General features: G+C 57.5%; 1 protein-coding gene across 5 annotated transcripts; it reads left to right on the top strand.

The window, feature by feature from the left end:
- The first annotated feature begins 754 nt into the window (after nucleotides 1-754).
- Nucleotides 755-19,281, top strand: PTPRN (protein tyrosine phosphatase receptor type N). Of its 5 annotated transcripts, none has more exons than XM_045851281.1 (23): nucleotides 755-896; nucleotides 2,331-2,381; nucleotides 2,617-2,730; nucleotides 6,206-6,302; nucleotides 7,192-7,453; nucleotides 7,536-7,890; nucleotides 8,317-8,451; nucleotides 9,037-9,071; nucleotides 9,740-10,014; nucleotides 10,190-10,276; nucleotides 10,591-10,670; nucleotides 10,849-10,913; nucleotides 11,584-11,802; nucleotides 12,247-12,447; nucleotides 12,547-12,694; nucleotides 12,856-12,929; nucleotides 13,172-13,249; nucleotides 13,324-13,443; nucleotides 14,392-14,558; nucleotides 17,513-17,566; nucleotides 18,168-18,232; nucleotides 18,376-18,449; nucleotides 18,654-19,281. In XM_045851281.1, the coding sequence occupies exons 1-23, from the start codon at nucleotides 782-784 to the stop codon at nucleotides 18,723-18,725; spliced, it is 2,943 nt and encodes a 980-aa protein (XP_045707237.1). In that variant the 5' UTR covers nucleotides 755-781; the 3' UTR covers nucleotides 18,726-19,281. The 5 variants fall into 5 exon arrangements, with proteins under 5 accessions (XP_045707237.1, XP_045707248.1, XP_045707267.1 ...); XM_045851292.1 differs by having other exon boundaries at nucleotides 8,320-8,451; XM_045851311.1 differs by having other exon boundaries at nucleotides 812-896; nucleotides 2,331-2,368; nucleotides 18,654-19,280.
- Nucleotides 19,282-19,382: the final 101 nt, after the last annotated feature.

Below are 19,382 nucleotides of genomic sequence, written 5' to 3' on the forward strand. Positions count from 1 at the left end.
ACAAGATTTTTTGATAGACTCGAGGTGAAAGCGGGCAAAAGAAGGAGAGGCGAGGCTAACAGCAAAATCAAGTATTCATCGATTGTCTCGTAAACGACAGTGCAATCACTGCTCTAAGAGGCCCCCCTGTGTTGAATTCCTGTAATCCTCACCACCGCCTTGTGGTTTAGGTGCTGTTGTCCCCTCCACTTTGCACATCAGGAAATGTGGGCGCAGGGAGGGTAAGCAACCTTCCCCAAGTCGTATCCTCAGTAGTGGGCGCTGCTAGAACTGGAACCAGGCAACACGCACAACCATTCCTGCTCGTAGTGGAGATGCATGAGTAACCTGTTCTGTTCACTTTTCTGCTTCTCATCAGGGTTTTTACTACTCTACTCACGTATCTCTCCTGGTCCCCACCCAACTATAACCTTTTCATCAACCCTGTCACTGGGTAATAGAGGTGGTGGCCCTCGGGGAAAAGCGTCTGTCAAAATGGGTAGGGCCCAGTGGGAATTCTAGGGAGGAACACACACTAGGTGGTGCAGGAGGGCTAGGGGGCGGTAGCTCCCACGCTATGACAGTGCTCTGACGCCACGTATGACGCAAATAAGCGTAAGAGCCGAAGGTGGAGATGTCGTCACCACCCGCTCGGGGTTGGCCCATTAGCCGCGAGAGGGGCGCGTAGACCCCGCCTCTCGGGTGGGTGGGGAGTGGCAGGCCCCGCCTTGGACCCTCGGGTAGGCTCCTGCCAGCGTCTCTGCGGCGCCGGCTGGGGAGCGAGCGCGCGGACCCCGGAAGGATGCGGCGCCCGCGGCGGCCTGGGGGTGCCCGGGGCTCCGGGGGTCTCCGGGTGCTCCTCTGCCTCCTGCTGCTGAGCTGCCGCCCGGGAGGCTGCAGCGCCATTAGTGCCCACGGTCAGGAGGAGAGGGGCAGCTGGGGTGGAGGCGGATGGTGTCGGGAGCAAAACTCCGCGGGGGGCGGGGGCAGGGAAGTGGCTGAAGGCGGGACGCTCGGGCGGAAGGTGTGGAGTGGGGTCGGGGCAGGCACGGCGAGATGGGAAGGTGAGAGGGCTTCTTTGAGGAAAGGGGCGTAGGCCTGGAGGTGGGGCAGGGAATGCGGGGGCGGGACCTCGGAGAAGTGGGCCCGGGAAGATCGCGGGGTTGGGAGGAGGAATGGGGGTGCGTATGGACAGAGGGACGTAGAGAGAGGCTCCAAGTCCCCGGGAGAAGCAAGTCCTGCCGAGGCGCCAAAGAAGTGACCACCGGTGCTGAAGGCGGGGAGAGGGGGATAGGAGGAGGGCGGGGGACCCTGAGCTCGGGCGGTAGGAGTCCATCGGAGTCCCAGCTCCCGGTAGAAAATCAGGCGGAGAGAAGAGTCAGGGTTTCCCTTTACCCTTAGAGGGGCCGTTGCTGTGATCTGATCTCCAGCAAGAGGGGGAGAGTTGGGGTAGGGGACGAAGGAGGGTGAAGAGGGCAGGGTCCTCTCCCGCCCCCCCCCCCACTGCCAGGTCGGGTGCTGACTCACATCTTGGCGGACAGAGACAGTCAGCGCTGACTCATGGGCTGGGGGAGGGTGGGGGTGGGGGGCGCGCGGGGGGTGGGGTGGGGGGAAGGGGCGCAGCCTAGCCGCCTGGCGCCCTCCTGCACCACGGGCTTGGAGGCTAATGAAGGGTACTTCCTGTGGCGCTGTGCTAATAGGACGGTAGGTGAAGGCTGGAGCGGTGGAGCGCTCACGTCCCGTGGAGACTCTCCTCGCCCTGTCACCCCTCCTTCCTCCGTAACTGCTTCCAGGCAAGCCCTGGGCAGCGCCGGCTCAGGGCTTCAGCACCGCGGACAGCGCCAGCGGCCCGGCCACGCACAGGAGGGACGGTGTGGGGAGCCTTAGAGTCACCCCACCCTTTTCCCTTTCCCACGCAGAGAGGAGATGTGCTAGGGTTTTTGCCTCTTCTGAGTCCCAGGCCACCATAGTTAGGATGCTCTTGGAGATTCGGGAAGGAAAGTCCCCTTTTCCTCAGAATGTGGTCACAGGCTCCCCCATAGTAATTCTATGAGAATAGAAGAGTATGATCCCTCCCCGATGTGTCTGGAAAGGTCCTTTTCCCCATCACTTAGTTGGTCAAGCTGAACCTTTTAGAAGAAGAATCCAAGACTCACAGATCCTCAAAATCCAAAGCCAGATCCTGTGTTTCCTTAGGAATTCCAGGCCCCTTCCCTCCTCTCCTCTCAGCTTAAACCCTTCCTAGGACGAAACAGTGGACTCATCTGCTCCCCCCTTTCCCAGCCTGTGCACTCCTCTGCCCATTCTGAGTGTGCGGCTGTCTGAATCCCTGCTCCCCTGTCCTTCCACAGGCTGCCTGTTTGACCGCAGACTCTGCTCCCACCTTGAGGTCTGTATTCAGGGTGAGTGATGCTCGGGCATAGGATGTACAAGATGGGGGGGGGCACAATGAGGACTTGGGGGAGAGGCCTGGAAGGAAGAAGGGGTGCTGGGCTTGGGCAGCAGGGCGACTGGCCTGGAGGAAGAGAACCCTCTGAAGCCAAGAAAAGAGGCGAAGAGAGTCCTGCCCGTTTGCCGTCTGGACTTTGGAAGGCCTTGTGTTCATGTCTTTTATTTACACAACTTTTGTGCTCCTAGATGGCTTATTTGGGCAGTGCCAGGCGGGAGTGGGGCAGGCTCGGCCCCTTTTGCAAGTCACCTCCCCCGTTCTTCAGCGCTTACAAGGTGTGCTCCGAGAGCTCATGTCCCAAGGTGAGGTCTGGGCGCAGTGGAGGAGAGAGACTGGAACTTAATCTGACAGGGATGAGGGAATGAGGGGCTACCTGACTCGAGGATTTCTTTCATGGAACATTTCTAGCACACTTATTCCCAGAGCCTCACCTTCCCAGACCTTGCTGCAGAAGGAGGCAAGGCAGAAGTGTGGTGGGACCCTAGAGATGGGCTATTGACACTTAGGCCCAGAGGAGGCTTCCAGAAGAAGCCACTGGGAGAGACCCACTCATCTCTTTAGGACCATCCCACTCCCCGAAACGGAATGCTCCAGAGCCATGAAGTCTGGAGTCCTCAACCAGAACAGTCCAATCATGCAGTTCACTCACCTAGCAAGTACTTACTGGGTACTTATTATGTGGCAAGCATAGTTTTAGGTACCTGGGAGGTAGGAGGGAATAAAACAGACACAGATCTGTCTCCTGGAGTTTACCTTCAAGGCTGAGGGGAGGCAATACAGATAGTGTATCAGAAGGTAATACGTGCCATGAAAGAAATGAATACTACAGCAGGATAAAGGGATCGGAAAACAGTGAGGTAGGAAGCTGCAGTAGTAAACTGAGTGATCAAGATAGACTTTATTGAGACTACGAAATTTAAACAGAGACGTCAAGGAGGTGGAAGTGTTTTCCAGAAGGTTGTCTGGAGCAAGGGTATTTCAAGCCGACCGTAGAGCTAGAGCCAAAGCCCTAAGGCAGGAGCATGAACTGAGGAACACTGTAGAGAACACCTCTAGGGTACGTCTGCACAGGAGGGACAGAGAGGCAGAGTAGCAGATGCAGTCACATGACATGGACAAAAACTAGGGGCAGGTGGAAATGGGAGGGCGGTGGGAAGGGCTGGGTGGGTGGGCTGGGGTGGGAGTAAAAGATAGAAAATTGTACTTGAACAGCAATGAAAACTTTTAAAAAGTAAGAGGAAAAAAACTCAATCATGTAGATAATGGGGAAGGGATGCAGATCACTGTAGAGCCTTATAGGAATGTATGGACGTTGGCTTGACTCTGAGGAAAAGAGGAAACCATCACAAGGTTTTGAGCATAGGGGCGCATAATCTCACTCCTACTTTTTAAAAAAGCAACACACTCTTGCTGCTGCGTTGAGAATAGAATTTAGGGAGCCCAGGGTAGAAACAGAGAAAACACTAAAAGCTACCACAACGAGTCATGTAAAAGAGAAGTGCAGCCCTGGCTGGCGTAGCTCAGTGGATTGAGCGCGGGCTGCGAACCAAAGTGTTGCAGGTTCGATTCCCAGTCAGGCAGGGTACATGCCTGGGTTGCAGGCCGTGGCCCTCCGCAACTGCACATTGATGTTTCTCTCTCTCTCTCTTTCTCCCTCCCTTCCCTCTCTAAAAATAAATAAATAAAATCTTAAAAAAAGAGAGAAATGTGATGTGGAGCAGGATGGCTGCAGGGAGACAGCAAGGAATGACAGAATCCTACATATATTTTTTTTAAGACAGTGAGCATGATTTCATGAAATATTGGATACGGCTGTGAAAGAAAGGGAGGAGTGAAAGAAGACTCCCAGGTTTTACTGACCAAACTACTGGGTTGATGAAGAACATTAATTATGTGGAAAAATCAACTGGAGGGAAAGAGTGTTTAGTTTTGAGTATATTGAGTTTAAAATGTCCATTCAAGTAGAGTGGGAAGCATTTGGGTTAAGATTGGGTTTTAAAAGAAAGAGAGAGATCTGGAATGGAGATATGAATTTGGAGTTCTTTGACATATATTATAGATGGTAATTAAACCCCTGAGGTGGATGAGATAATCAAAGGATTGAGTGTTAATCAAGAAGGGCCCTAAAAGGACCAGGAGAAGGAGAGGAGCCAAGAAGGGAGACTGGGAAGGTAGGTAGGTAGCGAGGTAAGTGAGGCAGGAGAAACAACAGTGTTTGCTATCAGAGAAGCCAAGTGAAAGTGTATCAGGGAGGAAGCAGTGATCAGCAGGGTCACATGACGAGGGTTGGTTACGTAAGATGTCATCTGAGAATTGACCACTGGATTCAGATATGCAGAAGTTGCTGGTGATCTTGATGAAAGCAGTTTTGTTAGAATAGTTGGAAATAAAACCCTGGCTGGTCTGGCTCAGTGGATTGAGGGCCAGCCTGCAAACCAAAGGGTCGCTGGTTCAATTCCCAGTCAGGACACATGCCTGGGTGGCAGGCCAGGTCCCCAGTAGGGGGCGTGTGAGAGGCAACCACACACTGATATTTCTCTCCCTCTCTCTCTCTCCCTCCCTTCCCCTCTGCTAACAAAACATTAATAAAATATTTTTTAAAAGAATAGTTGGGAATAAAATCTCTAATAGAGTGAATTAAGAGGGAGTGGGAGGAAAGGAATTAGATGCAGCCAGTATAGATAACAGCTTTCGAGGAATTTTGCTATAAAGAAAGGCAAAGAAATGGGGTGACGGAGGAGGATGTGAGCTCAAGCACTGTTTTTAAGATGGAAGAAATTGTATCGTGTTTGCGTGCTAATGGGAGTAATTCCGTTGAGAACAGGAGAGGGTGATGTGGGATATGAGAGAGAACTGTGAGGAAGATGCTCTTGAATAGGTAACGGGATGATATTTAGTGCTCAAGTGGAGGAGTTGGCCTTAAATAAGAACACAGACAGTGCAGCTAATGTTCATAGGCGTAAAAGCAGGCGTGGATGCCGGCAGGTCCCAGAAAGGGCTGAAGAGCCACACAGACTGTTGATCCAGAATCAGGGAAGAAGGAGTGCAGGTGGGGAGTCAGGGACTGCTCCTGTAGAGTAAGTGACCGATCCTTCCTGAGAGCAGTTTTGTTGTGGGAAGAGATCAAACAGATCTGCCTCAAGATAAGATGATGATGATGATGAAGATGGAGGAGGTGGAGGAGGAGGAGGTTTGAAACAGGTTTATAGTGTCCTGGCATTTTCTAATCACTTTCATTTCCTTGATCACATCTGATTATCATGATAGGCCCACAAAGTGTATGTTATTTCCACTTTAAAAATAAAGAAAACTAAGAATCAGGATCAACTGAAAGAAGAAGAATAGGACTAAGTATGATAATTATAATAGTAGCATCTACTGAGAGCTCACTATGTGGTGGGTACTGTTCTAACCATTTTGCATTGTGTTATTTTAATTATCACAACAACCTTAGGAGGCATAAATGCCCATTTTACAGACGATAGAACTGAGGCTCAGACACGTTCAGCAGATTGCCCAAGGTCATACAATTAGTAAATGGCAGAGGATTCAAACACCATCTTACTGGGCCGTCTGACTCCAAACTCCATTCCTGAGGGTGGGACGAGGACAGCTCAGATCACCCACCGGCTCTCCAGACCCCCTCCCACTGCCCCTCTGCCCTGCCAAACCCAAGGCACTGCAGGGAAGGGGGTGCAGTTTTGATCTCCACTGATCCCGGTTCCCGGGCCCTCAGGCCATCCCAAGCAAACCTTACCCTGTCCTGTCCCCTGGCAGGGCTGTCCTGGCACGATGACCTCACCCAGTACGTGATCTCCCAGGAGATGGAACGCATCCCCAGGCTTCGCCCCCCAGAGCCCCATCCAAGGGACAGGTAGGCATCCTTTCTCAGCCACTAGCCCAGGCTGGCGAGTCTGCAGTCTCCCAGGCGACAGAGGGAAGGGAGAGGACTTGGGCACCGGGCACCGAGGTCAGCGGGCTGAGGCATGGGCGTCAGAGGTTCAGGAATGGGCGTGCTCCCAGTCGGAGCTGAGTTCATCCCTGAGGATCCAGCACCACCAGGGCATTTTTTGAATGTTGTGAAAAACTGGGATAGTTGGTATTTTCAAAGAATCCTCAAAGTAGTCACCATGGGAAAATTAGAATGTTGTCGGACTGAAGTGGTTTCAGGCTCAGCTTCATTACCGTGCGGAACTGTGTATGGTGGGAGGTAGTGCCATCGCTTCGTGGTGAGGGCCTCTGCAAGCATTGTCCAGCCCCGGTGAAGCAGAGGGAAGTTCGTGAGGGCCTGGGGCGCGGAGGGCGATGCCAGGAAGAGGCAGGCAGAGTGGGGCGAGGTGCAGAGCAGTAACTATTTGGACCTATACGGAGGAGAGCCAGGGGTGTGGGGTGGGGGCAGGGGCATGCATACGGGCAGGGAGGGAAGCTGCAGCCAGAGTTCATCGGGAGAGGCGCCAGCTGCCTTCCCCTGCTGCTGTTCTCCCCTTCTCCACTCCTAGCCTCACGTTACCCTAGCACCTGATCCCTTCCGGGGACCTAGGCATGCTCGCCAGGGAGGCCACAGCTTCTGCCCCAACTAGGCCTCCTGGCCCTTCTGCATGTCCTCTCCTCCGCTGAGGCTGCCTCCCTTTTCAAGAGGTCAGGCTTCCTCTACGCTGCTGAGCCTGTCTGGCCCCACCGGCTCTGCTTTGTAGGTCCCGGATACCCTTGTCCCGCACAGCCCGCCTTCTCCCTTCCCACACACCTTGTGCTTTCCTCCCCAGATCTGGCTTGGTGCCCAGGAGACCCGGTCCCGCTGGGGAGCTGCTTTTGCAGGGCATCCCCACTGGCTCTGCCCCCGCTGCCCCACACCGACTTCCTCGACCTCCAGCGGGTGGGGACAGAGCTGGGGCTGGGTCCCCCCTGTCCCCCATGCAGACTGAGCTGCTGCCCCCTCTCTTGGAGCATCTGCTGCTGCCCCCGCAGCCCCCTCACCCCGCCCTGAGTTATGAACCCACCCTGCTGCAGCCCTACCTGTTCCGCCAGGTGAGCCCTAGACACTGCCCCACCCCCACCCCGATCCCCCAGGCCTGAGTCGGCTCTTACCCGCATCTCTGGTTTCCCGCAGTTTGGTTCCCGTGACAGTTCCCGGGGCTCGGAGAGCTCTGCAGGGATGGGCAGTGCCGGCTCCTTGTCCAAGGCTGACCCCGCTGCCCTCTTCAGCAGAACTGCCCCCAAGGGCATGTTCGGGGCTCACTCTGCCTACTCCTATGGGGGCCCTCCCGGGCCTGCACCTGCTCAGGTTTTCCAGGAGGCAGGTCTGCTCTACCTGGCCGAGGAGCTGCCAGTGCCCAGCAGAGCCAGGGCACCAAGCTCGCCGGAGCAAGGGGACAGCAGCCAGGTGGAGGACTCCTCAGAGGGCTATGAGGAGGGAGGACTCGAGGGTCTCAGGGAGAAGCCTCCTTCCGCAGCAGAGAAGCCAGGTAACAGGGTCCTCAGCACCTACTCGCTGCCTGTGGGGGCTGCTTTGGGGGAGCTCCTTGCTGACTGTCCCTGCACTTGTTCATTTGTCATTGAAGTCATGCATACGCTTAAGTAATGTTTGCTGACAGCCAGATCTATGCCAGGCACTAGGAAGGCAGTGTGGATATGGAGGGTGTGGGTGTTGGGGGGGAGCTGACATGACTCTTTTTCCGCTGGAGAGTCAAGATGTCCATGAACTTGGGTCTTGGCCCCAGGAAGGTCTTTTCCCCCAAAGTGTGGACAATGGCTGGAAGGGGAGGGCATTAGTGTCCTGGTATCTGAGAAAAAGCTCTTAAGTGTTCTAGTCTCCCCCACCCCCAACTCATGCATCTGAATGCCCCAAGTTCATCTTGCCAGCAGCCCTTAGCTCTGTGTCTGGCTCCCAGCAGATGCAACTCTGCAAAGACTGGCAGCAGTGCTGGCGGGCTACGGGGTGGAGCTGCATCAGCTGGCCCCCGAGCAGCTCTCCACTCTCTCGACCCTGCTGCAGCTGCTGCCCAAGGGCGCAGGACGAAATCCGGGTGAGTGTCCCGGCAGAGAGACTAGCAATGGCCTCTTGCCCCACCTGTCGAGACCAAATGCAGCAGCCTGGAGGGGAAAGGTCAGGGTCAGGGAAGAGAGTTCTTTTAAGACATGGGGTCATTGCCAGCAAAGGGCAGGGAGCGAGGGGGTGCAGTGATGAGCTGAGGAGTTAGGCCAGGTGAGGACTGGAGGGTGGAAGTAATAAGAAAGACGTCAGCAGCGTGAGTGAGCAGCAACCAGGAGGCACTGAGACGGGTGGGGTGGATGATGCGGAGGGCCTAAAGGGGCGTGGCCGATCAGAAGGAGAAGGCGGTGTTTTGGGGTAGGGGGAGGGCTACACAAATAGCTCTGAGAGGTGTGGCCAGTGACAGAGGGACGAGGGAATAAAACAGGTCAGGCTGAAGCACAGGGACAGGAGGCCACGCTAAAGACGAGACCAATGGCAGGGTTTTGGTCACTGACTGAGAGGAAAGAGGCCACAGCAGAGGTCATAGGGTCAGACCTCTGTGCCTTTCTCCCACCTGTGTTGTGTGGACCTTGGCCTTGGCCCAGTGCCCAGAGCCTTGGTTTCCCTGTCTCTGCAGGAGGGGTTGTGAACATTGGAGCTGACATCAAGAAAGTGAGTTCCCGGCACCTCTCTGACCCATACGTGCCCAATGGCAGCAAACCCCCTTGCCGAAATCTAAGCCCCAAGATCAGGACCCAGAATCTGTAACATCCAATCCCTCGTTTTGGGAAAACCAAGGCCCACAGACTGCGAGCCATTGCCTAAGTCTCACCTCAAGTGGATGCGGAGCTCAGACTAGAAGCTAGAATTCTTGATTCCTTGCTGTTTTCAATACAGTCATTTGAGACCATGCTCTGAGGATCCTTAGGTGGAGAGGGGAGCTGTGAGCGGACGGGGTCCTGATGCCCCTGGAACTTGAGGAACCCCATCTGTTTCATGTCTAAGATTTTGTGGCTAAACCAAAGCCTAAAACCCCTTGCCTGCCTACTCACCGTCTACCCTAACCATGCTCCAGAAATTCCCTCCTCTCTCCAGCCCCATCCTGGGGATTATTACTGATCCTGTTCCACCCATTTAATCCTTCATTTATTCACCTATTTGACTTTCTTTTCTGGGTGCCCTCTCTGTACCAAGCCTTGCACGGGGCCCTGGAGATAGAGAGAGAAACAGTCATCACTCTAGAGAGCTCAGAGTCCAGGGAGTAGACCCCTAGCACTCCCTAGCCCCTCCCCACCCCCTCCACTGTCCAGAGACCTATTTCTACCATCTCTTCTAAACAGACGATGGAGGAGCAGGTGCAGGGCAGAGACACAGCAGAGCCTCTGTCCCCTACACCCTCCCTGTCTGGATACTCCACTGCCCACCCCACCTCCGATGAAGCCCAGCAGGTGCTGAGCTCTGGATCCTCTGCGCCTCCCAAAGCTGCTGGCTCCCCTGCCATGCCTGCCCTGATGGAGAAGAAAAGTCTACTGGGCCAGAGCCAGCCCACAGCTGCAGGGCAGCCTCTAGCTCGGCCGTCGGCAGAGGAGTATGGCTACATTGTCACTGACCAGAAGTAAGGGCTCCAGCTTGGGGAATCCTTCCAGCCCCCGGGGGTTGGGCTGGCCTGCCCAAAGAAAGCAGGGAGTAGAGATCCAGCAGGGAAGAAGAAAGGGTGGGGGGGTGGCCTGTTTCAGGAAAGTGGCCAAGAGGGTCCCCACCTTCTCCCTTCTGCCTCCTGCCCACTCCAGGCCTCTGAGTCTGGCTGCAGGAGTGAAGCTGCTGGAGATCCTGGCCGAGCATGTGCACATATCCTCGGGCAGCTTCATCAACATCAGGTGGGGCCGGCCGCTGGCCAGGGAGGCAGGGTTCCAGAAGGCAGCTCGGGTGGGGAGGGGGCTGGAGGGGCTCGGGAGAAGAGGGGGACCGTCCAAGGTGGGGTCAGAGGTGCTCCCAGCTGCAGTGAAGGCACAGCCACACCCAGCCCTGCTGCTGGCCGCACCCAGTGTCTCCCTGGCCTCAAACACCCCCACGGGGCATCTCTGATCGGCTCCAGCCCCATCCTCCAACCAGGAGAGGGTCAGAGTTGGCCTCTCTTGTAGAGTCTTGGGCCTAGGGTGGGTGAGGCAGTAACATCGCTCCTATTCGGCAGCGTGGTGGGCCCAGCTCTCACCTTTCGCATCCGGCACAATGAACAGAACCTGTCTTTGGCTGATGTGACCCAGCAAGCTGGTAAATCCTTGGCCCCAGCCCCAGCCCCAGCCCTAGGAAGACATACCCAGGCCCATGGCTGATGCTCCCCTTGAAATAGTCCAAGTCCACGTGGGCCCTGCCTGCCAACTGGCATAGCATGGCATGGGGTGGGGGCCACGTGGGGCTGGAGAGAGCCTGGCCTCCGTCCTCTCTGCAGGGCTGGTGAAGTCTGAACTGGAGGCACAGACACGGCTCCAGATTTTGCAGACAGGAGTGGGCCAGGTATGAGCTAACTGGGGAATCCATCAAAGCCCCAGCGGTCTGATATTGCCCACGAGAGAGAGAGGCAAACTTGACAGGAGATCCAGAACTGAAACCTCCTACATTTGGCTGGCTCGCCTGCTTTTCCAAAGCAGCGCTTCTCCAAAGCAGCCCTCCCCCCATGCAGTTCTTTTCCTGGCCAGCAGATGGCCCCAGTGGCCCCTCCCTGCAGGACCGGTCTTCCATCTATAGGAAGGCAGCATGCTGGGCAAGAACTAGCTGAGATACCCACGGCCCTCCGAGCAACCTCTAAATTCCAAGGGACAACCATGCACAGAGAGGACATTAAACTCAAAATATATTTCTATTCTGCATCCAACACGGATTCCTCACAGTCTATCCTTCAATGCCTTGGGTTCTCTCTCCTCTCTATGTCCATTTTTAAATGCAAGTGCTCCTGGTGGGGTCACCCGCTAGGCCTCCGGCAGTACACTGTGGCCGAGTTGGTTTGATGTGGATCCAGAAGGAGGACTTTGGGACCCTCTGAGGCCTTTGGCCCGTGCCACCATGCCCCTGCCCTCCCAGCTTTGCCCCAAGATTTATCCCAGCTGGGAGCGTGGTGTGGGTCAGGGGTAAGAAGGAGCTCCTAAATCTCCCCCCACTGACCACCCCCCACCCCTTGTTCCCACAGAGAGAGGAGGCAGCTGCCGTCCTTCCCCGGCCAGCCCACGGCGCCTCTCCCTTGCGCTCGGTGCTGCTCACTCTGGTGGCCCTGGCGGGCGTGGCCGGGCTGCTGGTGGCTCTGGCAGTGGCTCTGTGTGTGCGGCAGCATGCGAGGAAACGAGACAAGGAGCGCCTGGCAGCCCTGGGACCCGAGGGGGCGCATGGTGACTCCACATTTGAGTACCAGGTGTGCGGCCCCAGGAGCTTGTTGAGGAGAGGAGATGGGAGGGGCTTGGGGTCCTGGGTCTCACACGGGATGAGGATGGGGAATTGGGTGGGGGGTGAGCACCCATCCCTTGGAATGTTTTGGGGGTGCTGGAGGAGTCCCACTGGGGGTGCTGTGGGGTGTTTTGAATGGGTGAGAATTGGGAGCACATGGTCCCTAAGTTCTTCCCAGTGCTACAATTTTGGGGCCCTGGGACACCACTCTGTAATATCTGGGGTTGTCATAGGCACCACCCACACAGAGCAGCCCCCAAAAGGACAAGAGGCCTGGCAGAAAACTCTACCCCAGAGGAGATGGGTGTCATTCAAAATCAATCAAGGATCAGCTTAGGGACCCAGAATTGAACCCGAGATCCTGTTGGGAGGCTTCAGGAGACCCTCGGACCACTCTCCATCCTCTCTGCAGGATCTGTGCCGCCAGCACATGGCCACAAAGTCCCTGTTCAACCGGGCGGAGGGTCCGCCGGAACCTTCCCGGGTGAGCAGCGTGTCCTCCCAGTTCAGCGATGCGGCCCAGGCCAGCCCCAGCTCCCACAGCAGCACGCCGTCCTGGTGCGAGGAGCCTGCCCAGGCCAACATGGACATCTCCACGGGACACATGATTCTGGTCAGGACCCGGCCTGGGCCCGGAGGGGAGAGGGGACAAGATGACGAGCGAGGCAGGGCTGAGAGGGTGGGCCAGAGCCAGGCGGCGGTGTCCCTGCAGGCGTACATGGAGGACCACCTGCGGAACCGGGATCGCCTGGCCAAGGAGTGGCAGGCCCTGTGTGCCTACCAGGCAGAGCCCAACACCTGCGCCACTGCCCAGGGGGAGGGCAACCTCAAAAAGAACCGCCACCCGGACTTCGTGCCCTGTGAGTGCGTTCTGCTGGCCGACCTGGGCCAGCCCTCTCCCAGCGGGAGCTCCGGAGGGCCTGGGGGAGGGGGCCGGGCTCCTGGCTTGGACTGGGTGGTGGACGTGGCAGGACCCCAGTAACTGGAGGGGCACCGGGGATGGGGTGTGGGGTCTGCACAGATGACCACGCCCGTATCAAGCTGAAGGTGGAGAGCAGCCCTTCTCGGAATGATTACATCAACGCCAGCCCCATTGTGAGTGGCCCTGGCTCCTCCCCTGCCCTCTGCCCCATGTTTATTCCTCTCCCCTAAACCCCGTTCCTCTGTGATCACTACCCACCCCACCTGAGGTCCTAGAATTGTGGGCCTTGATATCCCAGCATGGGAGTGGGGGTTTCGCAGGCTCCCCCGGACCCTGGCCTTCTCTCCCTTTGACCGAGCCTCTCCACAGAGGCACTTCCCCATCCTGGCTCATGCCGTGTCTTCCTCGCGCCCAGATTGAGCACGACCCTCGGATGCCGGCCTACATAGCCACACAGGGCCCGCTGTCCCACACCATCGCAGACTTCTGGCAGGTGGGCTCTTGGAGGAGGGGCTTGTCCGGAGACCAGGGGTTAAGAACGGAGCTTACCTGAGTCTCTGTCCCTAGATGGTGTGGGAGAGTGGCTGCACGGTCATTGTTATGCTGACCCCACTGGTGGAGGATGGTGTCAAGCAATGTGATCGCTACTGGCCAGATGAGGGCTCCTCCCTGTACCACATATATGAGGTCAGCAGGACCCCCGGCCAGGAGACAATGGGAGTGGGGAAAGTGGATGATAATCATTGATACATATGTGAATATATGTATGTAAACATACATGTGCGTGCACACCTGCATTCACATTCATATATCTGTGTGTGGGCGTGTCTGTCCAGTCTAGGGCCCAAAAGCATTTTTGTAAGGACCTATCATGAATGGCACAGACATAAAACTACAAAACTGCTGAAATGGAGGCCAGAAGCTAAGAGCCGAGAGACAGGGAAGATAAGGGTGCCCTGAGACCCTGATTAACCCCTACTTTAAGTAAGCCCAGTTTAGTTCTGAGTTTCCCGGAGGCCAAAGCAAAGAAGAAATACCGTTAGTCACACGTTGCTTATGAAAAAATAGGAACAAACTTCCTTATCAGAAGAGAGGACAGGAGGGAACTTGGCTGAGGCAAGGCGGGGACAGGAGGGGCAGTGCCCGAGCATGGGAGGTGGCCCTCCGGTAAGACCCGAGGGGCAACGGAAGCTTCTCGTCACCGCATGGGCACTGCACAGTAGATTCTTCACCACGAGGTGAACGCTCAACACCCTTTTAAAAAGGTTGTCTGTTGGTCTTGCTTGTGGTTAAAAGAAGAGCCCAAATGAAAATAGGACGGAGCTTCAGTTTATGTGTGTGAGGCACAGACACTGGGCTAAGTGATGCGAAGAAGAGGGAGGAGGAACTGGCCTGGAGAAGCTCACAATAGTTATGTCCGGGTGGCAAAGCCACCGGTTGTCCTAAGCGGTGAATAAGCGACACAGACAGCTAGGATTCTTGGGGACAGTTGGAGCAGGCGGTTGGGTAAGCTTCATAGGGGATTTAGGATTGGTGGTGGCGTAAGAGGCCGGGAGGATTTGGAGAGGCCGACGAGCGAGCACGCCGACGAGGAGAGGCCCTGACGCTCTCGGCCCGACCCCCACTCCCGGGCAGGTGAACCTGGTGTCTGAGCACATCTGGTGCGAGGACTTCTTGGTGCGGAGCTTCTACCTGAAGAACGTGCAGACCCAAGAGACGCGCACGCTCACGCAGTTCCACTTCCTCAGCTGGCCGGCAGAGGGCACTCCGGCCTCCACCCGGCCCCTGCTGGACTTCCGCAGGTGAGCGCCCTGGGACCCTGCGGGTCGCGGGCCCGCCCGGGCCGGGCGGGCGGTGGTGGGGCGTCCTCAGGCAGTCCTGGAGAAGCCGGGGAGCGAGCAGCACAGGAGCAGGGGGCCGGGAGCTGGGCTCCTCACCCTCTCCCAGCCCACCAGCTCCTCCTGGCCTTGGGAGGCTGACCCTTCCGGACCCAGAGCCTGGCCTTTGACCCGCCCCCCGCCCTTCCTGACAGCCTCCAAGCACAGAAGTGCCCGTCCCTCCACCCCTGTGGTCCAGCTCTCTGGGATCTTTGCTGTCTCCCTCTCGGGCCCTCTTTTTCTCCTTGCCTCTCTGTCTGGCTCCTCTTTCACCCACGCCCCCCAGGAGAGGCTCACCTTGTTTCTGGCTCCTCCCCTCCCTCCCTCTTCCCCCTCTCCTCGGCCCCTGCCCGCGGACTCGGGCTCTCCTTTGGTTCCCTCCCGACCTTCTTCCCTTCCAGCCTCTCCCACTGTCCTCTGTGCCCGCTGTCCCCTCCCTGCCCCTCCCTCCCTCCTGCCCATCTCCCGCTCGTGATCTCCCCCCATCTCGTTGCCCCCGCTTTCATTTCTCTTCCTCTCTGTCTTCCCTTCTTTTTCTCTCCCTTCCCTTTCCTCTTCTGTCTCCCCTCCACCCGCCCTCTCCTCCTTATTTCTTCATCTCTCTGCATCACGGCCTCACTCCTACCCTCTACCCCACTTCTCTCCATCCGCACCTCTCTCCAGTTCTGTCTCTCCCCACCCCTCTTTTTCTCCGCATCCCTCCCATCTCTGCCTATTTGTTTCTGCCTCTCTTTGTCTCTGTCCTCCCCCTTCTGTCTCCCTCTATGTCTCTGCCCCCCCTCCTTCGGTCTGTCTCCCCCTCTCTGTCCTTCCCTCTCCCCTCCCTCTTCTGCGTCTTTCTCTCTCTCTCTCTCTCTCTGTCTCACAGCTGCCAGTGTCATTTTTGTGATCTGCAGCTAGTGTTCTCGCTCCAGCTGCATAGTCACAAAAGTGACCATTGGCAGGTGTGGCTGCGGCATGAGCAGGACAGGCAGGACACATGGACCCAGGGACCACCCCAAAGGCTGCTGGGAGGGCTGGGCTTTGGGGGGACACAGAGAAGAGACAGATACTACCCAAGGGGGTGCCTGAGGACCTCTGGATTCTTGGGGACCCTGTGGAAGGGCGGGGCTGGAAGCTGGCTGAGGGGCTTACCTGCTCTAACACAGAAGCCACAGCCAGGCCGGGCCTCCAGCACCCACTGCTTTCCCTCCCCAGACAGGTTGCTGAGAAGCCTGTTGCCGCTGGCAGGGCCCGCCCCTGCCCCCCGGCCTCCTCCTGCTTCTCTGCCCCTTGCCAGGCTGGCCTGCGGTCTCTAGAGGCTGGGCAGAGAGCAGAGGAGCAGAGCTGGGGTGGGGCCCTGGGGATAGTCTCTGAGCCTCGGGACAATGGTTTCTCACCGAGGCCCACAGGGCCTGGGGCACAGGCTTCTCCGAGCCGTGCCAGGGGCATCAGAGCTCTTTCCTGTTCCCCGTATTTTAAAAAACTCCCGTAGAGAACACAGACCCATTTTAAGGGTGCACAGGTAAGCTAGAAGGTTCTGTTCCTTTGCTTTGGGCAGTAGACACCCAGAACAAATGAATTGCTATTTAATAAACATAGTATTTATTGAAGGTCAGCCAGAGGGAAGGGAAAACGATTTGTTGAGGTCTCAGAAAGTGACCCCCCCAAGCAAGTCCGTTGACCTCCCTCTGTTTCCTTACCTGTGAAACGAGGGTCACGACCGGTACTAGTGGGCTGTGGCAGGAATCAATAGGATGAAGTCTGTGAAATCCAGTTTAAGTGTCTGGCACACAGCAAGGCGCAATTAATTCTAAATGCCGTTTATTATCATTATTATTAAACAACTGGGAACCACTACTGAGACTTCTGTTCTCCAGAGCACTGAGACTGCAGCCCTCTGACGTGCGCGCCAATGTGCTAGGAAACCGTGGGGATTCCTGTTGAACCAGCCCAAGCACCTGGCCCCTTCGAGTCTGGAGGAATCAGAGTGGAGGGCGGCTGAGTCCCAAACTCCCACTAAAACAATCCATTACCCCCAGGAAGGTCCTCCCTAGTCCTGGCCCATTTGGGGGTGTCGGGATTCTGCAGGTTACTCTCGAAGCAAGAAGGTTATAAGGGGCAAGGGCAGGTCAGACAGGGCCACCAAGGCAGGGAGAAATCCTCTGGTCCTGCGTAAGCTGTGGTCAGGGCAGTAGAGAAGAGTCTGGGGTCCAAGTGGACCCCAAGTCTGCCTATGACCCAACTGCAAAGCAGCACCCAACCTGCACTGAGGTGAGGTTGATCCGGGGGACAGGCAGCAGCACAGTGTCCCGAGCGGAGGGACTGTCCCCCGCTGGCCAAACCAAAGGGAGCCTGAGTCGGGAGGGGTCAGCCTGGCCAGCTGTGGAGGAGGGCAGAGGGGCAGAGCAGTGACGTGGCAAGACTAACACCCTTGAACTCGCCGGAAAGCCCGTCTTCCCTGTGCTTCCGGCAGAAGTGGCTAGTCGTATTGTTCTGTACTGTCACTAGTAGTAGCGACCACTTGCTAAGTACCTACTGTGTGCCAGACCTTGCACTGAGTTCTTTCCATGGATCATCTCATGTAATCATGGTGAGAACCCTAAGGAGAGGGTTACTGTCATTATCGCCCCTACTTTACGGGTAAGAAAACCGAGGCTCAAAGAGGTTAGATCAGTTGTTCAGGGCGCAGTTTGGGCACCGAGCTTGTAGGTGACCAGGAAAGCCCACAGCTACCCATGCCGCCTCCGGTCCTTTGCCTGCAGCCAGCTCCTCTCCCTGCCCTCTCCCTCCTCTGCCCGGGCGCGTGGGAGAAGAGAAAGAGGGGCCACAGGGGTGCATCCCGGCTCTCCTTTCCCTCTGCTGGTGCCCCCTGACCCCGCGCCCACTTCTCGTTGCAGGAAGGTGAACAAGTGCTACCGGGGGCGCTCCTGCCCCATCATCGTGCACTGCAGGTGTGTGGGGCAGGGGGTGGGGGCGGGCCCTGAGGTGGGGCCTTCCTCAAATTGGTCCCTCTGGCCCTACACCCTGGGGCACGTCTCTGGAGCACATGGCCTGCCTGTCCCCTTGATGCCTGGCAGCAGTCAATAGCCCGAGGGCAGAGGCAGCCTATCTCGCTTTTGTTAATGGCCCATGAGCTAGGAATGGTGTTCACACGATTTTAATGGTTAAAGGGAGAAAAGGAAATATCCGTGGCCCGCAAGGTTGGGAATAGTTGCCACCTGGCCCTTCACAGAAAAAACTGTTCTACAAAAACCTGGCCAGAGGCCAGAAACCTATTCCCATTTCCTCCTGCTGTCTCCGCCCTGGGGCTGAGCCAGGGCCCAAGTGACACCCTGTGGGTCACAGGCTCCAACTCAAGGCCCATTCCGGGGCCGGGTGCTATAACCGGTCCCTCATCCTCAGCTCACCCGCACCCTCCCCGAGCCAGCCCGTGGCCCCACCAGTGTCCTCTCCGCCCCGGGCCTTCATGGCTGCTGCACCCCTCCCCCTTTCCGCTGGCTGCTGAGCTGAGCTGAGCTGAGCTGAGCTGAGCGTCACCATCTGCTGTTTCAGTGATGGTGCAGGGCGGACTGGCACCTACATCCTCGTCGACATGGTACTGAACCGCATGGCAAAAGGTGAGGGCCTTCCCCGCGGTGCCCACAGCCCCGGCCCAGGCTTCGCCCGGCCCTCCAAGCCTCCCGCCCCAGGATGGCCCAGCTCTCTGGGTCCTGTCCTTCTCTGGACACCCCCTGAGCAGCCCCGTGCCCCCCGCACTCAGGAGTGAAGGAGATCGACATCGCTGCCACGCTGGAGCACGTCCGGGACCAGCGGCCGGGCCTCGTGCGCTCGAAGGTGACTGCCTCCCTTCCCCAGGCAGACCAGCCGCAGCCTGCCTTTCCTGCCTTCCCCTCCCCCTGCCCTCCCCTGCCTGCCTCTGTTACCTCCTCGGAGGACTGCCCCCTCCCGAGTGACCTCCCAGCTCCCCTTCCTAAAGGCCCCTGTAGGGCTGGAGCAGAGACCAGGCCTCCCCTGACCCTCCTCCCACTGCCCTCCCAGGACCAGTTTGAATTTGCCCTGACAGCTGTGGCGGAAGAGGTGAACGCCATCCTCAAGGCCCTGCCCCAGTGAGCCCCGGGCCACCCGGTGGGCAGCCAGGCTCTGTCCCTTTGCCTGTGTGAGCATCTCTCTGTGCACCCATGCTTCACCCCCCCCCCGCACCTTGGCCCCTCCAGGGCACATCCCTTGCCAGAGGAGAACGTAAGGAAGGCAAGGGAAGTGGGAGGGGGCAGGCCCACCCGGCCTCCCACATGCTGCAGCCCGGGGAGTGCCATGGGGGAGCTGGCAGCCAGCCAGGAGGAGGGAAGTCGTGGGCAGCCACTGTGCCCACAGCCTTCTCCTGCCTGACCTCCCTGGCCCCCATCTCTCACCGGTCTGGATGTTCCTGGCGTGTTTGTGGGGACACCCCCGGCTCTGCCCCAGTGGAGACAGAACAGGGTGGAGGGGCCACCACACGCAGCCCCCGCTGCTTCCCCAGCCCCTGCTGCCCGCTGTCTGGCTGGCCAACCCGCAGCCTGCCCCCCGCCCCCTGCCCCGTCCCACGGAGCTCCTCTCCCCCGCCCCCTGCCCTCCCACCATGTGCCACTCAACCCTTCCCCTGGCACAGGAGAACATTTCCAGAAAACTCTACTTTTGTATCAGTGTGAATAAAGTTAGTGTGTTATGTGTGCAGCTGCAGCCTCGGCTCCTACGCGCTTCTGTCCGCGCCGCTTCCAGACGGCAGCCCAG

The sequence above is a fragment of the Phyllostomus hastatus genome, unplaced genomic scaffold (assembly GCF_019186645.2).
Source record: "Phyllostomus hastatus isolate PE091 unplaced genomic scaffold, TTU_PhHast_1.1 phas_contig_137, whole genome shotgun sequence".
In the NCBI taxonomy this organism is placed as follows: Eukaryota; Metazoa; Chordata; class Mammalia; order Chiroptera; family Phyllostomidae; genus Phyllostomus; species Phyllostomus hastatus.